Source organism: Crassostrea angulata, chromosome 3, assembly GCF_025612915.1.
Source record: "Crassostrea angulata isolate pt1a10 chromosome 3, ASM2561291v2, whole genome shotgun sequence".
Taxonomy (NCBI): Eukaryota; Metazoa; Mollusca; class Bivalvia; order Ostreida; family Ostreidae; genus Magallana; species Magallana angulata.
Window position 1 is genome coordinate 56883280 of NC_069113.1, and position 20233 is coordinate 56903512.

The window sequence follows — 20233 nt, forward strand, 5'->3', positions numbered from 1 at the left end:
AACAAGTATGATGACAATGAGTGGAAAAAAGAAACCCCGAACGATATCAATGGACTTCAAAATGCTGAACGATACATTTCGGCAATATGGACGTTAGACAAAAGTAATACAGGGCAATTTTGGAGCTGACAGATCGTTTGTACTTATAAAATATTTTAAAATAAAACAAAACTAGAAATATATGTTGAATGTGCACTCAGGTTACTGGTTCAAAGATAATATTCTTTCTAGGACTTTTTCGGAATTAAAACGTAAATGTTATCGTAAACAATGTGGAGGATTTAGCAATAACGTAAAACTGGAAATTTTCGACGTCGCACATTGCGCCGCCTGACAAGACTTGTTGTTACTAATTATTCATTTTCTCGAGAAATAAATAAAGTACAGATTTGAATTTTTCAGTATTGTTTGCCAAAGGGTAATTGAAGAAAACATAGAAGTCTAATGAAATCGCAGTGAACAGATTATAAATTATGTGTCCTGTCTACGCTATTTTGGGACAACCCTCGTATGTATGTATACAGGCGTTGTTAGAAAAGTTCGGGGACAAAGTGAATTATGGCAAAATTACTGTGTACTTTATAGGATGGTGTATATTTAATGAAATGACTGTCAATTGAAAATAAGTATGCAAAAAATCATATGAATTTGAAATATTTTTAAAAAGATATAGCGGGTATTTCTTTGCATGAATTAGATTTACTGAACACCATTTCATATTTCCACGACATCAGGTGACGTCGTGGAACTAAAAGTAAAACCTGTTACTCTTTTTCAAAGTAAAAACCTTTCAGTTCCACACACTTTTCAAGACATTTAACCCATATTTAAAATGCATGTTCATACACATGTACCATTATTAGGGCCCCGCAAGGATTTGCGGGTGCCCTATAATAATCACTCTGTCCGTCCGTCCTTCTGTCTGTCCATCTGTCACTCTTCCGTCCACAAATTTTCTGTTTTTTTCTAATAACTTTTTTCGTGGTTGCCCAATCAAGTTCAAATTTGGTATGGTAGTTCAGTAGGCAAAAATACATATTTTGATGCTAAGTGTGGTTCTCTATGTCTTCTGGTTTGGAGCTGGGGTGGTGGGGTAGATTCCTTAACTATGCATAATAATGAATGGGCAAAGAGAGATAACTGCTGAGAATGTATACTTGGAAGGATGTGCAATATTTGTCCTTTGGGATTAATTAACCTTCCACAGGAAGAAAATCCTAAGCTTTATCTTTTTCTGTCACATTGAGATTAATTACTGCACTGCCTGTGTCTGCAAATGAACTTTGTTTTGAAGTTAAGGTCAATTTTGAATGATGTGTAGTATTGTGTACATTCTTTGAAATATGGATTTAAAATATATAATATTCATACTTTTTAGCTCACCGAGCTGAAAGCTCAAGTGAGCTATTCTGATCACATTTTGTCTGTCGTCCGTCTGTCTGTCCGTCCGTGCTAGTGTTTATACTTTACGAGTTAAAAAATTTGCCCTGTCCAAACTAAGGTGTTAATGTGGAATTACGAGCTTAACTCCTAATTCTGACTCCAAAATTTGCCTAGTTACACTTTGTGAGGTAATATTCATCATGGGAAAAAAACTCGTAAATCTTGGACACAGCACTTGTCCATTATATGGACAAGAGTGAAAGAGTTATCTCTCTTTACCCAATCCTCAGTTTTCCCGCTCTTTTTTGAATGTCTATTATGAACATTACCGAGGGGTTCCGAAAGTTGATGACAAAGCAGAGAAGGGAAGCCATCTTGCCAGCTGCTGAATATAGGACAGTGAGTGAGGTAGGTTATTGACTATGTTTCTTATCATATAGGAATTTATTTGTCCCAAATCAGAATTGAGTTATTTCATTCATCCTTCATCAATAATATGATGTGAAATTTTGTATTGAATATTTTGTCACGTTAACACGGGAGTTTACCCGGATAGCTGTTTACCCTAGCTACATGTTTACAAATCGCACAAAGCTACAATTTGAAGTACAAAATAATGTTTTCTGTATTTACATGTACATTTGACATATTTAGAGGCAGGTAATGCAGTGTTTGAATTTTTTTCATGGTTAAATTTTTATGTTTTCATTTATATTTGTGATTATGATGACGTCACTTTAGCTCAAAGTTCTCCAAATTATAAATTTCAACTTGTGGGTATGTGTATATAATTTATATGAAAATGGCATTTCATGGTTTGAATGATAGAATAACAAAGCAAAATATTATCATGTCTGAAGCAGATTTTACTTCACTTCATGAAGAGTACAAAAAAAGATAAATATTAAGTATTTAAAGGTCCATGAACTAAGGGTTGAAATCAGAATATTTGTATGACATCACAGGAAGTAATAATGCTGGACAAAATAAAGAGCTACAGAAACTTCAACTCCAGATGGAGGATATTCCAATTGGATTTATATTATTTCATTCGCCTTATGACTACTCGGAAACATGCTCTTTTTGCTCAGATTTTGACATGGATGTTTTGGAAATATATATACATGGATTTTGTTGTTTAACTTTTTTTTCGTTCCCGGAATTCTATGCTTGTCGTGCATTTTGTATCCTCTCTGATTTCCATGTTGAAAAGTTTATTCTTATCTAAAGGTGAGTGTACAGTTGTAAAGAGCAATATTTTTGTTAAATGTCCCTATACTAATTGTTTCTACAGAGAAAAGTACCAGGGAAAGAGCCAATGCATTTAAAACAATGAGATTTTAAGTTTTGAAGTTTTTTATCCAAGAATTGAGTGATAGACATGTGACAGGTTTGAGGAAATGTATAAAGGATTCTAGAAACAACTATTATGGACTGAAGCTTTTGAGGTGAAGAAAAAGGAAATGTTTGTTTTAGGTTTTTATGAATCTGTTGCTGAGAGCTCTGTCTTATTTTTTCACTACCTTTTCATTATGGTATTTGATTGAAATGCTGTAATTTGTGTATTTTTACTGTAAGTTGTGTATTTTTACTGATAGCCATGATATATTTAGGTAAATGAATAGATAAAGTCAATACATTATCTGCCAATTAGGCAATAGTACTTGGTTAGCTAAGATTGTCCATAAATTATGAGGCTAATTGTCCATACTTTGTGAGCTAAAATTGTCTCCCAGTTTAAAGAAATAGTACTTCACTAGCTAGGATTGTCCGTAAATTATGAGGCGAATAGTCCATACTTTGGGAGCTAAGATTGTCTCCAAGTTTAAAGAAATAGTACATTGCTAGCTAGGATTGTCCGTAAATTATGAGGCTAACAGTCCATACTTTGGGAGCTAAGATTGTCTCCAAGTTTAAAGAAATAGTACTTTGCTAGCTAGGATTGTCCGTAAACTATGAGCCTAATAGTCCATACTTTGGGAGCTAAGATTGTCCCCCAGATAAAAGAAATACAAAAGTCGTGTAGTACTTTCAGAGCTAGGATTGTCCGTAAATTATGAGGCTAATTGTCCATACTTTGTGAGCTAAGATTGTCTCCCAGTTTAAAGAAATAGTACTTTGCTAGCTAGGATTGTCCGTACATTATGAGGCTAATAGTCCATACTTTGTGAGCTAAGATTGTCTCCCAGTTTAAAGAAATAGTACATTGCTAGCTAGGATTGTCCATAAATTATGAGGCTAACTGTCCATACTTTGGGAGCCAAGATTGTCCCCCAGTTTAAATAAATAGTATTTTGCTAGCTAGGAATGTCCGTAAATTATGAGGCTAAAAGTCCATACTTTGTGAGCTAAGATTGTCCCCCAGTTTAAAGTAATAGTACTTTGCTAGCTAAGATTGTCCCTCAATTATGAGGCTAATTGTCCATACTTAAGATTGTCTCCCAGTTTAAAGTAATAGTTCTTGGTTAGGTACGATTGGGCCAAAAATAAAATTCACTTTGTTTGGCATTGCTGTCCGATTTTTTGCTCAATACACAGCCCTATTTTAAATATACCCAATCACTATGATCACAGTTCTGGTTAAGAAACTGTACCAATTTTTTTTTAATTTGTCATTTTAATTTCTTCCACCTATGAGTTTGGGGAAAACGGGGGTGAGAATTTCACTGTATAGAGTATACACTTTTTATTAAATAATGACAACCTCCCTTATGGGTTTGGATGTGACCTTAATCATGTTAATGAGGGCTTAGAGTTTTATATAGAAGAAAAGCTGGTGAGCATTTAGCTATTTAAGCAAAATAGCCTCTTTTGGGGTTCATATTTTATTGACATGTTCAAAATTATTTTTGAGGTGTGTATCTTCTTTATGAAGTTACAGTTACAAACCCATAAAACTCCATAATATTGCCAAATGATGTTGTTAAAACATGCAAGAGCAGGTGTGACTGACTGAATCTATACATATACTGCATGAAGGTTGCCCTTTCGGCCAGTAAAAATTAAAATTCCCTATGTAATATATTGTATATAAAGCTCTTCAGGTCCCCCCCCCCTTTATTTGCTAGTAAATTCCAAACACAATAAAAACATGCAAGTACAAGGATTTTAAAATTACTACTGCACCTGTAAAATGTACAGAAATTCCCCAAATTAGACAAATCTGAAAAATTAAGCAAGAAAATATGTAAACATATGAGACGAAGGGCATTTAAACCTTAATTGGTTGTAGAAATGAGCGTGACCTTAGAAAATGGTAGCCCAGGCATCAGAAAATGTTTTTATTATACCTCATTATAAATATTCTAAACAATGTGTTTTCTGATTGGTTCTAAGTTATCACGTGATCGGGCCGTAAAACTTCATATTTCCAGGCCGTCGGCATGGTTTTCATCATATTACATAGTACGTGTATTTTCCCGAAATATAGTTCTCGTTTGTTGAACGAAAACTCCTGAGAGTAGTAGATGTCACAATAGCTTGGTTTACGTCACAAAATTAATGATAATGTGCAGAATTTTAAAGTTTACCTTTATTCCAAAGGTTTTCCTTGTTTTGGTATATTAAACAATTTATTGCATGAATGTTCGGGAAACATGAAGACTTACAGCCAAGAAATATCATATTCCCCTCGGGCGATGATTTTTCTTGGCTGAATAAGTCTTCATATTTCCCTCACTATCATGCAATAAATGTATAATATTTCCATTTCTAATTTTTTTTTTCTCTGTGATAACTCTGAGAAAGTTGTCGGAGTTTATTTCTTGATAATTCTGCCGGAATGTAAATTAGGCAGGTCGATAGGTCAGGAGCTAAGGAGACCTAATACGCATGCAAATCCCATGCGCATCTGTCTCTGTGTCTGATGCTAAGAAGGCCAAATATGCATGTAAATCCCGTGCGGCTGCCTATGTGTTTGACGTCAGTGGGCGAGGACTATTGAAATTGGCATGGAAGTCCTCGTGTGATTATAGTTTATGTCTACATTTTTTAAGTTTAAATCTACAATTTTATTTTGATCACAATGAAATGGTAATATAAGGAATCACTGTCTAGTTTTGAGAGTATGCCAGGGACATCAACGCCCGTTATGCAAATTATCCCATGTTTCCCTCTATTGTTGATGCCCTGGCATACTCTCAAAACTAGACAGTGATTCCTTAAATAACACACCTATACTTAAGGAGTTATAATTTACATCCATCATTTAAGAAGAAGTTGGATAGAATCCATACTTCAAGAGCTTAAATTGTCCATAAATTAAGAGGATGTTTTATATAGTCCATTCTTAAGGAGCTAAAATTGCCCATCAATTAAGAAGACATTTTATATAGTCCATTCTTAAGGAGCTGAAATTGTCCATGAATTAAGAGGATTTTTTATATAGTCCATTCTTAAGGAGCTAAAATTGTCTATTAATTAAGAGGACATTTTATATAGTCCATTCTTAAGGAGCTTAAATTGTCCATTAATTAAGAGGACGTTTTATATAGTCCATTCTTAAGGAGCTAAAATTGTCCATTAATTAAGAGGACATTTTATATAGTCCATTCTTGAGGAGCTAAAATTGTCCATTAATTAAGAGGACATTTTATACAGTCCATTCTTAAGGAGCTAAAATTGTCCATAACTTAAGAGGACGTTTCATATAGTCCATTCTTAAGGAGCTTAAATTGTCTATTAATTGAGAGGATGTTTTATATGTCCAAAATTTAAGAGCTTTAGTCTGTAAAAAAAGGAATTCTGGGATTGGAAAATGGAAGTTATTTGGAAGCACATGATTGCTGTAGAAACATTGCTCAGTTTGTTGCTTATTGTTTTCATAGCAGTTTCAATTGCCATTTTTGTTGCAATTTATAAATGGGGCAACTATTTTAGTAGATGGAATAGAGAATTCATGAGAGTTTAAAAAAGGTATTCTAGCTGTGATAAGTAATGAAGGTTCAGAATAATTTTAGAAGTGCTGAAAGTTTTTGTGAATTTTTTTTTTTTCTGTTATAGAGTTTTTCTTGAAGTTCTGCTTTAGATTAAATAAAACCCTCTACATTTTGGCAACCAAGTGTATCTACCAACAAGCAAATGCTTCACAGAATGAGCTTAAAAAGCTTGGTTAGAGAAAATAAATTCATGGTCTCTGAGAAATATGTGCAATATTTACTGTATCTTTTTCTGTACATCCATATTTGGGTGACGTAGGTCTTGAAGTTTTGTTGTTGGCTATACACTCAACAGTGCTTTCTTACATTATACAATAAGCATAACTTTTGTATATTTTTGCATTAGTATTATTAAAAATTTCCTTTTTTTAATAGAAGAATCAAGATGCCAGGTCGTAAAAGAAAAAAGTTGAGTAGAAGTAATAATGGTCAAAGTGAATCAAAAGGTAAATAATTCCTTAAAAAATTTAGTTGTTGCTGCTTGCATGGCTTTCCTCAAGATTCAAATGTTAACAAAGTCTTTGGATTCAATGATTTCAATCAGCTAGAATTTAAAGTAATTGACCTTAAGATATGAATAAAATATGAATAAAATAACACAAATCATGCAGATTGACATATAGAGTGTGAAAATATTGTATGACTCTTTTCCATAAATTGTTAAAGTGTAAAATGAAAGCAAAGATAGATTATTGCAAAAATATCTATTGTAGCAAACATTTGCATGAAATTTCAAAATTTGAAATAAATTTAGAGACATTGTTAGCTTGTCAGTTAGGACATGATTTTCTAAAGTGACTTTCTTTTTCATTTCAGGATCACCAAAATTGTTTATGGAAGGTAAATTTAAATATCAAATCATTTATAGCAAATCAATTTTAATGATAAGAAAGATATTTCAGAAAAATATATATACTTACATTTTAAAAAAAAAGTTATCATAACCATAGGTTAACATGTATGGATACAAGATGTGATGTGGAAAAGGGTATACATGTATTATTTTGTTTATTGCATACTTGGTAATAGAAAGTGGTCATTTTTTACTACTAGTATATATGTGTATCATTTTTTTTAACAGGAGACCCTATATTTTGCCTAATGGATATGGGAGTATGGTGGCCTGGATTTGTGTTGGATGTTTGTGCAAATGGTGTTGTCTCTGTGGCATTTTGGAATGAAAATTCTATGTAAGTTTATTTATTTTATAACAGATTTGGAGAATGCTACCATCCTTTATAATGTAGATGCATATAACGAGAATGTATGTAAAAACATGGTCTAGAATCTTTGTCTGTAATATACTGTGGCACCTTCATTACTAACTTCCTGTAGACACTGCCTATCTAATACACTGTACTACTTAAATTGTCATCAAATTATGGTTATTAGCCCTCCCTACTCTATTTCAGGAAATATTTTCAAAATGATAGGTTGACAGATGTTTAGAGATTATTAAATCAAAAATCGAATGTATTATTTTATATATATAGGGTTATCAAAAAGTTTGTAGACAGATGCAATAGAATTAATCCTATGAAGTCTGCATACAAAATTTATAAGGAACATAAAACAACAAAAATGTTAGAAATTTTAACTTGTTACATTGATAATTTTCCAGATTAATTAACTCTTCTGAGTTGAATATATTTCACAGTCAAGATTTATTTGGATTTTTTACAGTGTGAAAAGATCATTGTCAAAACTTGTAAAATTTGACAAGAATTCAAGCTTGATAATATCATGTATAGGTAATATATTTAGAAGATTATATATTGTTAATGTTTATCAAGTTACAGTAAAACACACTTATAGCCAACATGCTTGATGCTTTTAATGAATTGACACTTGAAATTTAAAAGTTTCATTCCCCATGATTTCAAAAATATACATGTATTACAAATTTTACAGTTATAACAATTGAATTATGCTTAAGGACATATGCAAGTTACCTTACCTACTGGTAATTTTTCAAGATCAGATGCTCATACACAAAAAATTGGCATGCATTACTAGGTTTTTTTGGGAAGATATCAAATCATGAATTTTTTTGCATTATTCAACATGTTCAAAGAAAAATATACAAAAATTTTGAAACAAAAATTCTATATTTTTTCCATCAAAATTTGTTCTAGAAGAGGTGTACAAATCCATATATAGACATTAAAAGTATTGCACACAGGTCCTTGATTTAGTGGAACTCTTCAACTATAGTGAAGAGCCCAATAAAGTTCAAACTATAATGTTGTGTATGACCTTAAAGTGAAGTAAACTCGTGCATTCCTAGCATTTTGTTATATAAGTATGTTTTACTGTGTATTTCTTTTATTCTAAATGTTGCTTTGTTGGTACTAATAGATGTGGCATTTCTACTGAAAATAATGTTTACTCTAAAAATTAGCAAAGCCAAAGGATAAGATCAAATTTCTTCTGAATTTCTCAGAAAAAGGTAATGAAATCTGCACTGCACTGTACCGAACTTGAAAAAAGTTTTTGTACTTTATGTTGGAGTATATAACCCTAATTACACATAAAGATCATGATAATTTTCAAACCTGCCACTGCAAAACCTTTCAAGACATAGGTAGTTTATAGCTTGAATTTCATGCTCAAAAACATTGTATGTAACAGTCTGCCATTTTGAATTTTGGTGGGACTTTCCAAGATTCTTTTGTTTGTTTACACAGGTAAATCACATGATTTCTTACTGGAGTTTGATGTTATCATCTATTGTTAATCTGCAGATGGCCACCTGTGTTCTGATAATTTGTAAACAAGCAGTAATTTCAAGTCAAATCAACAATGAAATCATATGCATCAAAAGTCATCATTAAGGGTTGGGGTCTAGGCGTCAAAAGTCATCATTAAGGGATAAAGGAGGGAAAGGTCTGAGAGGAATAGAATTAAGAAACAGTAGAAATGCCACTTGTATTTAAGACTAAATCTAAATTTAATTTCTGATTCTGATAAGGCCAATTTTCTACAAAACTGATGCAGGAAGGAGGCGTTTTATTCGCAATAAAATATTGAGGGAGGTATTTTTTAAATTGTAATTTTCGAATTTTCTTTAAAATAAAGATAATTTATTTACGGATGTACTTTTCATGTCTGATCAAAAGGATTGCTTTATCCACTGTGTGTGAACATTGTAGGCAATGTCTTCGAATGTATTTTCAATCAAATTAGTAGGGCTGGGTATTGGCCAGAGATTTTATATTGCGATATATTTGAATATTTTTAACTGTACTGCAATATTTATTGCAATATTTTCAGTGAAAATTACAATGGCATTTTCTTTTTATTAACTTTAATATACACGGAATGTTCATAACTTGTATAAATTCAACATTAATGCAGTGAATGTGTTCCTTAACAATGGAATAATCTTTAATTTCAGAAAAATTAGAAAAAAAGAAACGCCACAGCTTGATTAAAAAATACAAGGATGACCTATGCTTTGCAAGCTCAGCGGAGCTATCATCTGACACTTCCATCCCCTCAGGAGATTCAACCTCTTTAGTCAGTGAAGAAAGTATGACAGTCCAGTCCTCTGTTGCAAGCATGGATGCAACTGTGCCCTGTACAAGAACTGCAGAAGAAACTTCTGGAATGGTGTGCTCAGCAACTGTGTCAATGTCAGTGGATGAAGCAAACATGGCCCTGCGGAGTCACTTAACAGGTTTTGAGAAAATGCTTCTCAAAACTCAAGATCTTGTGGAAATACGAGGCAAAGTATGTATTAGATTTGTTTATCAGAGAATGTAATTCAAATGTGTAGCAAAATCATTTTTCTATCCTAATATCTGCTTTATAAGCATTTCTAATTAATAATTAATTAATTAATAATTATATCATGTCTCATGCTTAAAAATGTAGTTAGTTCAGCTATGTGTGTTCTGAGTTTACTGATTATTATTACTTGTACAATACATGTAATTTTTATTACTTGAGGTCAATACATGTAAAAACTTTTTTGATGAAAACTAGTACATGTATGTACTGTCATTACCTTAGATTATCTCTAATAAGCAAATGAACCATGAGTTTTCTAACTTGTCAATATTTTTCATGCAGACTGGTAGGGGTGTACCTGTCTTAATCCCAAATGAAACGGAATATTTGAGTGACCCAGTTGCCAGACAAAGGGCAAGCATTCGACCAGAGAATAACTACATGTTTGCCAATACCGGTGAGTGGTAACTACAATGAAGCGCATTGAAGTGGTAAAATTTTCCATTTGGATGAAATATTCTGAGTCATGTTTTGAACGTCAATTATAACATTACACCACGCCCATTTCTTTAGAAACGAGAAAAAAAAAATAGCCGTCGTAATGTTTTAGGACACCCCATTTTCCGCAACAAGCAACATGAATATTTTTAAAAACGAAAAAGCTATATATAAAGTCTCCGCTTCTGTAATAAAAGCATTGCAACAAATATGTACATAATTATGATTTTGTTTACCGGAGTAAGCATAACACATGTATCAGTTGAACACGTTTATGTAGACCGTCAATTTGATTGGCTATTATATTTATGGAATACTTGTTCTACAGGTGTTCTATTGAATCATTTGACCGATTTTTCCTTTCTAAAGAAATGGGCGTGTCTAAAGATAGCTGAAAACGTTCAATCCAAACGAAAAATTTTACCACTTCAATGCGCTTCATTGTATGTTTTATTTGTATTTACCCAAATTAAGTTTATTTATTGTAAGACTTGTTTGTGATCATGTTTGTTGTGGTTATACAGGTCGCACTGTTGTTCGAGCAGGGGAATCACTTGATCAAGTGAAATTCAGAAGTGAAGTTGAATTGAGATTCTATGCCAACAACTTGAGAAAACACACTGCAACAATTGCCCAGGTTTGCTTAATTTTTCTTAATTTAAAATTATAATATTAAAGCTGAAAAAAATTGGCATTATAGTTCTCAAGCCTTTGCACATCTGTTGAGGTAGCCTCAATCCAAATTTTATCGTATTTTTGATAAAATGAAAACTTGGTAATGTGGAAACCAATCTTGAAAAAAAAATTCCACCCTCACTCTTTCTTAGTTTAGTAGTCGAACATTGCTTCTGGTAGCCACTTGCAAAGGGACTTGGTTAATTCATGAAAAAAAAATACATTTGAAGATCATGCCTACAAGTTTTACATAATGATATTGAAGCAATTAATGGATAATGGGACTTTGACATGGAAAGAATATCATGAACAAAGAATTGGTCTCATTTTTGTATATAGAAAATTTGGGTATTAAAAAATACCTCCCATATAATTTAGAGCCGATAAATGATTTTAGAAAATGCCCCCTACTCACATCTGTTTTAGAAGAAGATGCCCGAGAACCAGAAAATTAAGTTTATGTAGCTTACTTTTTATGCGCTCGGATCGATAGATCCCGGGCGTATATTGTTTTTGTCCTGTCTGTTTGTCTGTTTATCTGTTTGTCTGTTTGTCTGTCTGTCTGTTGTCAACTTTAACCTTCGCCATAACTTTTGAACAATAAGAGATAGAGACTTCATATTTAGTATGCATACTCCACTAATAAAGTACTTTCAAATGACATCAAGGTCAATGACCTTGTGACCTTGACTGTGACATATGCTAAAAATAGCTTTTTCCACTGTTTGTCATAACTTTTGAACCATAGGAGATAGGGACTTCATATTTGGTATGCATACTCCACCCATAAAGTCCTTTCAAACGATGGCAAGGTCAATGATCTTGTGACCTTGACTGTGACCTATATGCTAAAAATAGCTTTTTACACTTTTTGCCATAACGTTTGAACCATGGAAGATAGGGACTACATATTTGGTATGCTTACTCCACCGATTACGTTCTTTCAAATGACACCATGGTCAATGACCTTGTGACCTTGACTGTGACCTATATGCTGAAAATAGCTTTTTCCACTGTTTGTCATAACTTTTGAAGCAAAGGAGATAGGGACTTCATATTTGGTATGCATACTCCACCGATAAAGTCCTTTCAAACGATGGCAAGGTCAATGATCTTGTGACCTTGACTGTGACCTATATGCTAAAAATAGCTCTTTACACTTTTTGCCATAACTTTTGAACCATAGGAGATAGGGACTTCATATTTAGTATGCATACTCCACTGATTAAGTTCTTTCAAATGACACCATGGTCAATGACCTTGTGGCCTTGACTGTGATCAATATGCTAAAAATATATTTTTTTTAACTTTGTTGCCGCTGGGCGCATAGTGTTTCACAAACACATCTTGTTTTTTTCCTGGCAAAAGATGGATTTTTAAGTTCAATTAGTTCAAAGAAAAATTCTGAATTTCTGTTTAGGCCCTTAATCTGAATGACACCGAGATGAAATATATCTGCAATCACCTTGGCCATACACAGAAGGTCCATGACCTCGTATACAGACAAACATCTGGAGTGATCGAGAGATTAGACATTGCAAAGCTTATGTTAATTCAGGAATTCAACGTTGCTGGCAAATACCAAAACAAGAAGCTGTCGGAGATTCAGTTTGACGGTAAAAAAAAACTTTAAAAACATTTTAAAAATTTTGAAAGGAAATCACATAGTGATCAAATACATTTAGATAAGCATTGATTAGTTAGTTTGCAAATACATTTAAAGTATATGCTGTAAAATGTTCATTCATTGTAGAACTTGGAACACTTGAGAGAAAAATTCAAGACCAAGATCAAGAACAGCAAGGTAATTATATCCAGTCAAACATTGGTATCTCAAACTCAAACGGACCGATAAAAGTCGCAATATACCTAAAGATTTTTTCAATGATTAGGGTATATCATGTAGACTTTTTGAGACTTCAATTTGGATATAACATCATTTTCATATATCTATCATAGTATTTGAGATACTAGATTTTTAGATAGCAACAATCAATTGTATGTTCCTCATTGTATCAGTTATAGCAACTGCAAGTTCTTGGGGTACCCATCTTTTTTGGCAACTCATACCACTAATGTTGATGAGCAATGATAATTTTTTCTCCCCTAAATTTGAAATTGGGATGAGGGATTTGGTGTTAGCACTTTGGGTTTTATTCATGTAATAGAAGTGGACTGCATAGATAGTTATCTCTCTCCTGTATTTAACAGATAAGCCAATTCCATGGTTATTGATTGTGACTTTTAATGTTTGAAATACATTATTTTTCAAACCCAACGGCATGTATGTAATACACTGAAATGTTTCTTCGAACCTTTATGATGTCACAGAAATTTTTTTTTTACGTCAAACGTTTATCCAAACATATACGCACATCTATGACCTCTTGACCCCATACCGGTATTTATACAGTTAAAGATACGCATTGCTTTCAGTAGTGTTATGAAAAAAGTTACACTGATCCATGTGGTCTGTGACAATTAATATTGGTGCGCATATGTTGTTTATTATTCAGTGATATCTTATTGATGCATATAATACTCAGTTTACAGTGTTCATTAAATTTAATTTGGTTATTCAGTTATTTAGTTATTCATGTTGTTTTTGCAGACACTGAAAATGCTGCTGATCAAGGGAAAAATGTGGATGATGGTATGTACATGTTAATTCTTAGGTTATCTCGAATGTCAATAAGACAGGAATTAGAAAGAAACTTTTTCATTGTATTGACATGAACAGCATCTATGACGGTTTACATTATTTGCAGTAAACATATCACTGTATTTGTGATTTGTTTTTGGTACCTCATTAAAAACAACACTTCTTGATGTGTGATTCATCATGAATCCCTTACTTTATTTTCATGTATACAACATGGAATGCAAAGTCTATTTTAAAGCATTTTTAGGATCTAGATTATTGATATATGTGCCCCAAGCGAAATGGACAAAACAATTGGGGTTTTGTGTGTGTGTGTGTAAAACTTCAAAATTACCATTGCACAATAAAAATAAGCTGATTATGACAGCATCTTTCAAGTCTGCATCTTATATTAATGCCCCTTATATCATATACTTTCTTTTTCAAGACATTGACATTGAAGACGACTTTACAGTGTGTAGAAAAAAGGCTAAGAAATGTAAGTACTTGTATTTGAACATGCTTTTTCTGCCTAATTATACCTAATACAACAAGTTGTGTGAAGTATAATGTTTTTGACCTGTACGTCAATCAGTCAGTCCTGTATTTTTGTCAGCACAACTCCTTTTAAACCATTGCACAGAATTTTGTTAATCTTTGCAAATATTTAGGATACAGTGTATAGATGTGCATATTGCCAGGAAATTCCGATTCCATTATTTTTGTCCTTAGAGTTTTGAATTTCCAGCTAGGTATATATAAGGAAATCTACTGGAATCAGCTCTCCTAATGAAATTTTATGTGAAATATTTTATGTCCTTAAAAGACCCTATTGATATTGATAACAGAGTGTTCACAATTCAACACACACAGATTTTTTTATAGGATAGAAGTACACAAGCCCCCCCCCCCCCCCCCCCGTGAAACGTAAAATAAGTGCTTTGCCAATATTAACAATTTTATGTGGCTACATCATAAATTTGTTTCCATTAATTATTTAAATGTGTAAATTGTCATTTGTTGGACATGGAGTTTTAATGTGATGAATTCTTGCAAATAATGCCCTTTTTGAATTTTACATACCCAGTATATTTAAAATGCACAGTGTCATTGTTGCATTGTCAACTTTTAGGGGAGTGTGGGGTAAATGAGCTTGCTCATTTTTTCTTATATTTTTTAACATATATTTTTGCATTGAAAATGGAGTGATGGATGCTTATAATGGTTAAATACTCAGACAATGGAGAACGAAATGTTCTAAGCATAATTTTGGTCAGAAGTTTGAAATACACATAAAAGCTGTGAGATTTTACAATGCAACTCCATGTCTATTCTGTTGTGAAACAAATAATCTGATGTTTCTTTCTTTTTAGCTGAAAGAGTCAGACGGTCTCCAGCTGAAGAAGAGGAGATAAAGAAATACTTCTCTCGTTATTTTGAGGGACATTTTCAGAAGAAATGCCCCTCAAGGGAGCATTGCCTTGATGCTCTTAAAAAAAGCAAAGAAAATGGTGGAACAATTTTTAAGAGAAAATGGGAAACCTTGAAAATAAAAGTTTCCAATATGTTAGTCAAGATTCAAGTATGAAGTAGCTTATACAATTTTTAACTCACCTGAGCAGAAGGTTCAAGTGAGCTTTTCAGATCAAAATTTGTTTGTTATTTGTCGTAGCTGTCGTTGTAGTAGTAAACTTTTCACATTTTAACCTTGTTCTCAAGAACCAATGAGTCAATTTCCACCAAACTTGCCAAAAAGTATCCTTAGGTGAAGGGGGTTCAAATTTGTTTAAATGAAGGGCCCTATTCCAAAGGGAGATAATTATGAATAAGTAAAAAATTAATGGCATATGTTAAAGATTTTCATCTCAAGAACCACTGGGCCTGGAAAGCTGAAACTCAAATGGAAGCATCCTCAGGAAATGTAGATTCAAGTTTGTTGAAATCATGACTCCTGGGGGTAGCACGGGTTATCAAAATTTAACATAGACATATATAGGAAAAATCTTCTTCGCAAGAACAGGAAAGCTGTGATTGGTCATAGTTAAATGATAGTATCCTCTGGTAGTGTATATTTGATGTAGTTCAAATCATGACCCCCCACGATAAAGGGGGGCCACAATTGGGAATCTGAGTTTCACATAGGAAATACATAGGAACATTTTTAAAAATCTTTTTAAGAACAGCAAAGCCATGATTGGTCAGAGTCCTCTTGTAGTTTAGATTCAAGTTTGCTCGAATCATGACCCCTTGGGCAAAGATGGAGCCATAATGAGATAAAAATTTTTTTAAGAAGGAATTCATAGAACATTCTTTAAAATTCTTCTTCTTGAGAACACCAAAGCTCTTATTGTTCATATCATATCATTTATATGGAGGCATCCTTGGGTAGTGTAGATTCAAGTTTGTTCAAATCTTTATCTGTAGGGGTTGAGTGGGGCCACAATGGGTGATCAAGGTAATATGTAGGAATACATAGGGACAATTGTGAAAATTTTTAACAAGAACAAAGCTATCATTGATCATCATTATAAAAGCATTGAAAAAAGTAATGTAGATTTAAATTTGTTCCATTGACCAACCAGGAGAAAAGAGGAGCCATTAAAAGTGGATTAAAGTTATACACAGGATTATAAAGGCTATATCAATAAATATTTTCATCTTGTAAACAACAAAGTTATTTTGTATCATGTTAATTTAAAAGCATCCCCAGGAAGTATAGATTTAAGTTTGTTCAAATACCCCCTCCCCTTTTTTCTCTGAATCCACTTTTACTAGTATATTTCAAGATAAGAACTGAACTGATTTTTGCTTTTAGCCAGTTGCTCAGGTGAGTGATGTGGCCCATGGGCCTCGTGTTTTTTTTTTTTTTTATTGTATGACACAAGAACTGAGATCAGAGAGGATCAACTTGCTTTTTTCATTTTTGTTTTCCATAAGGCCTAGAAAAAAATGTTTGTTTCCTGTACCCCGGCCGACCCATTCAAATTAGCCTCTTGTTGATTTTTCTCCTGCTAAATGGCAAAACTGTGTTTGATCAAATCAGCTGTTTCCATTTATTCAAAAGAAATTAGTTGTAGCTTTACTTGAGACATAAAATATATCAAAATACTTAACATTAACCCTAAATATAAAGAGTAATCATTACTTTAAAATAAATTTCCCCCACATCTTTTTGAAGTTTGTTTTCTGTCGCTTTGCAGCCATGTTGGTTGTACACTATAAATATAACACCTGGATGAATCAGTCCGAGAATGTTTTTGGAGACTGTTACAGGAAACAAACATATTTTTTTAAGCCTAAAAGAAAATTTGATGTACTGATTTTTGTGACTTAGTAATGGAACTTGTTTGGAGAAATTTTTGTTACACTGTTGAACATTTGATATGATGTAGTGAAATTTCAACTCAAGATGGAGGATATTCCAATTGGATTTATATTATTTCATTCTCCTTATGACTACTCGGAAACATGCTCTTTTTGCTCAGATTTTGACATGGATGTTTTGGAAATATATATACATGGATTTTGTTGTTTAACTTTTTTAAAAGTACCAGGGAAAGAGCCAATGCATTTAAAACAATGAGATTTTAAGTTTTGAAGTTTTTTATCCAAGAATTGAGTGATAGACATGTGACAGGTTTGAGGAAATGTATAAAGGATTCTAGAAACAACTATTAATGGACTGAAGCTTTTGAGGTGAAGAAAAAGGAAATGTTTGCAGCCATGTTGGTTGTACACTATAAATATAACACCTGGATGAATCAGTCCGAGAATGTTTTTGGGGACTGTTACAGGAAACAAACATATTTTTTTAAGCCTAAAAGAAAATTTGATGTACTGATTTTTGTGACTTAGTAATGGAACTTGTTTGGAGAAATTTTTGTTACACTGTTGAACATTTGATATGATGTAGTGAAATTTAGTGCAACTTGGGATTTTTTTTAGTCACATTAACCAAAGGCTAATGTAAGCTTTTCTAATCACAAAGTATCCAGCATCTGTCTGTCACTTTTTTTCTTAATTTCAGATATTGTAGATTCAGGTTTTTTCATATTATGACCCCCTGAGTTAGGTCACAACAAGGGTCCAAGTTTAATGCAGTAATAAATAGGAAATATCTTAAAAGTCTTCTCAAGAATAGCAAAGCTATTGTTAGCCATATTAATTTTTAAAATGTAAAATCTTTTCAAGGAATAGCAAAACATAATTCAAAGCATCTGTATTTAGTGAAGTTTTATTTTGAAAAAATCTTTAAAAAGTCTTTCTCAACAACAACAAATTCATAATAAGCAATATATATTGAATTATTCTTTGAAATGTGCATTAAAGTTTGTTCAAATTTTGACCCCCTGGAGTGGGGAGAAGTTGATATAAGATTTATGTTGGGAAATAACCTAGAATGAACATTTTTGTCTGGTTAGTGTCATGGCCAATTGGCTCTTTTGTTAATATAGCCAAAAGTTTCAAACAGACATGTATGACACTATACAGGTATGATCAGAAAAAGAGAAAAAAACATTGGCAAATCCGAATTTTAAATGTATGTACATCTATCTTGAAATACATTTACTCTCATTTTGTAGTATATGAAATACTGATTTGGTTGGATTTGTATGTTGAACATTGAAGAGTTAATCAATTTCAATTTATGACTGAAAAAGAAAAAGAAAAAGACAACAACATGTTCCTAGAAAAAAAAAATCGCTAGAATTTGTAATTGAAGTATTGCTACTTGAACAAGTTTTATCACCTAAAATTGGGATACCTTACCAGGAGTATGGGCAAGACACCAGAGGGTGATATTTCTTAAATAATCCCTATATAATCCCAATGATTAATCCCTTGAATCGCTTATCTCAAAAATTTTTAAACATTGAAAACAATTTAGAAATCACTGAAGAATGACAATTATGAATAATTATTGATATTATACCATATATTTGAGGAACATGCTGTCTGTCCTTAAGTCCTCTAAGCTATGGTCTTAGGGCCTGGATTTAAGTTTTTAAGATAACAAAGATTATGTATTTTATTTTGTTTTAAGAAAGATTATGTTATTTTAGTCTTGGTATATTTGTTTTAAAAAGAAAATTTGTAATCTTACTTTGTTGCAACAAGCACTGTCAAATAAAGTATATAATTTGTTGAAACATTTGATTTCATCGCATTACCATGGGAGGAAGGAGAACAGGTTTTAATTATTCTTGTAATAGAAAGGATACATTTAATTTTCCTTAGATAATCACCCCATCACCAAAGTGAGAACGTCTTGAACATGTTTACTTTTAAGAAATATATATATATTCAAGCTGATGCAAAATATTTTCTGAAATGATGATCATCTATCTTGGAATGTCGGTGTTTGCTAAAACACACTATTACCATATTTACTTCCTATAATAAGATTTTTGGGAGTTAGATTTTTATATTTAAAAAAAGCAAGATATGTGAAAAGTGAAATATAGTGAAACTGCTAGGTTACACATACTGAAATGAAATATGGTGGGTCAAATTCTGTTTGAGTATGAATAGACTACTTTTGACAAAGTTATTGCCCTTGGGCTTTAAAAAAATTCTTATGATTTGCAGTTCCATTCATTTTCTTTGCAGAGGCTGCACATACTCAAATGAAATTTGGTATACAGATTTATCATAAGAATATTTAGGTCAAGTTCTGCTTTGGGTAGAAATCGGGTTGGGGGGGGGGGGGGGGGGGGAGAGAATATGTGTTTCACATATATCTTGTTGATATTAATTAGTGAAAACTGTAAACGTATTACATTTAGCTGTGTATTCTTTTTAGTGCTCTTGGCGGAAAGGAAATTACACTACAACTCAAGTACAACGCTAAATGTCTTGCACATATATATATTGATAAGAACATTGAGAAATGTGCTAAATCAAATCAACGCTAATAACGTGTTCAAAGATTAATATTTGCAAAACATGTTGCGCGTTAAGACTAATACTTTTCAGTATACTTTTGAAGAAAAATAAAGGGCTTGATAACATTCAAGGCATCCAATTTCTTGTTTGTAGAAGTCTTAAAGCCCTTATTATTTATTTGCTGGTCCATAAACAGTCTGGATGTTAATTAATTGACAAAAAAATCAGGCGTTTAACAAATTGTAGCAGATTTTAGTTTTGTTTCCTAATATATTGTCATATATCTTCCTATTTTATAATAATGTTAAAATACATGGTCTTGAGTGAGTATAAGAACTTGAACCTAGTCTGTTAACAAGCTGAAACTTTTAAAATTGCATGCTGGTCCATCTGTTAATTAAGAGCTAATTAAAAAATGAAGCTCATAAAGTTTGAATGTAAGAACAATTTTGAATTGAAGACTATACTTACGAGCTTTTAA

General features: G+C 32.4%; 2 protein-coding genes across 2 annotated transcripts in view; both read left to right on the plus strand.

Annotated features, from left to right (window-relative positions):
* LOC128178227 (CST complex subunit CTC1-like) overlaps nt 1–20233 on the plus strand; it is a 74661-nt gene that overhangs the window by 41359 nt on the left and 13069 nt on the right. The gene's annotated exons all lie outside the window — the stretch shown is intronic.
* LOC128178226 (uncharacterized) lies at nt 1435–19016 on the plus strand. The gene is made up of 13 exons (XM_052845286.1): nt 1435–1791; nt 6696–6766; nt 7137–7160; nt 7402–7510; nt 8004–8071; nt 9718–10052; nt 10395–10509; nt 11075–11187; nt 12646–12841; nt 12979–13029; nt 13837–13878; nt 14315–14365; nt 15240–19016. The coding sequence occupies exons 2-13, from the start codon at nt 6706–6708 to the stop codon at nt 15452–15454; spliced, it is 1380 nt and encodes a 459-aa protein (XP_052701246.1). The 5' UTR covers nt 1435–1791; nt 6696–6705; the 3' UTR covers nt 15455–19016.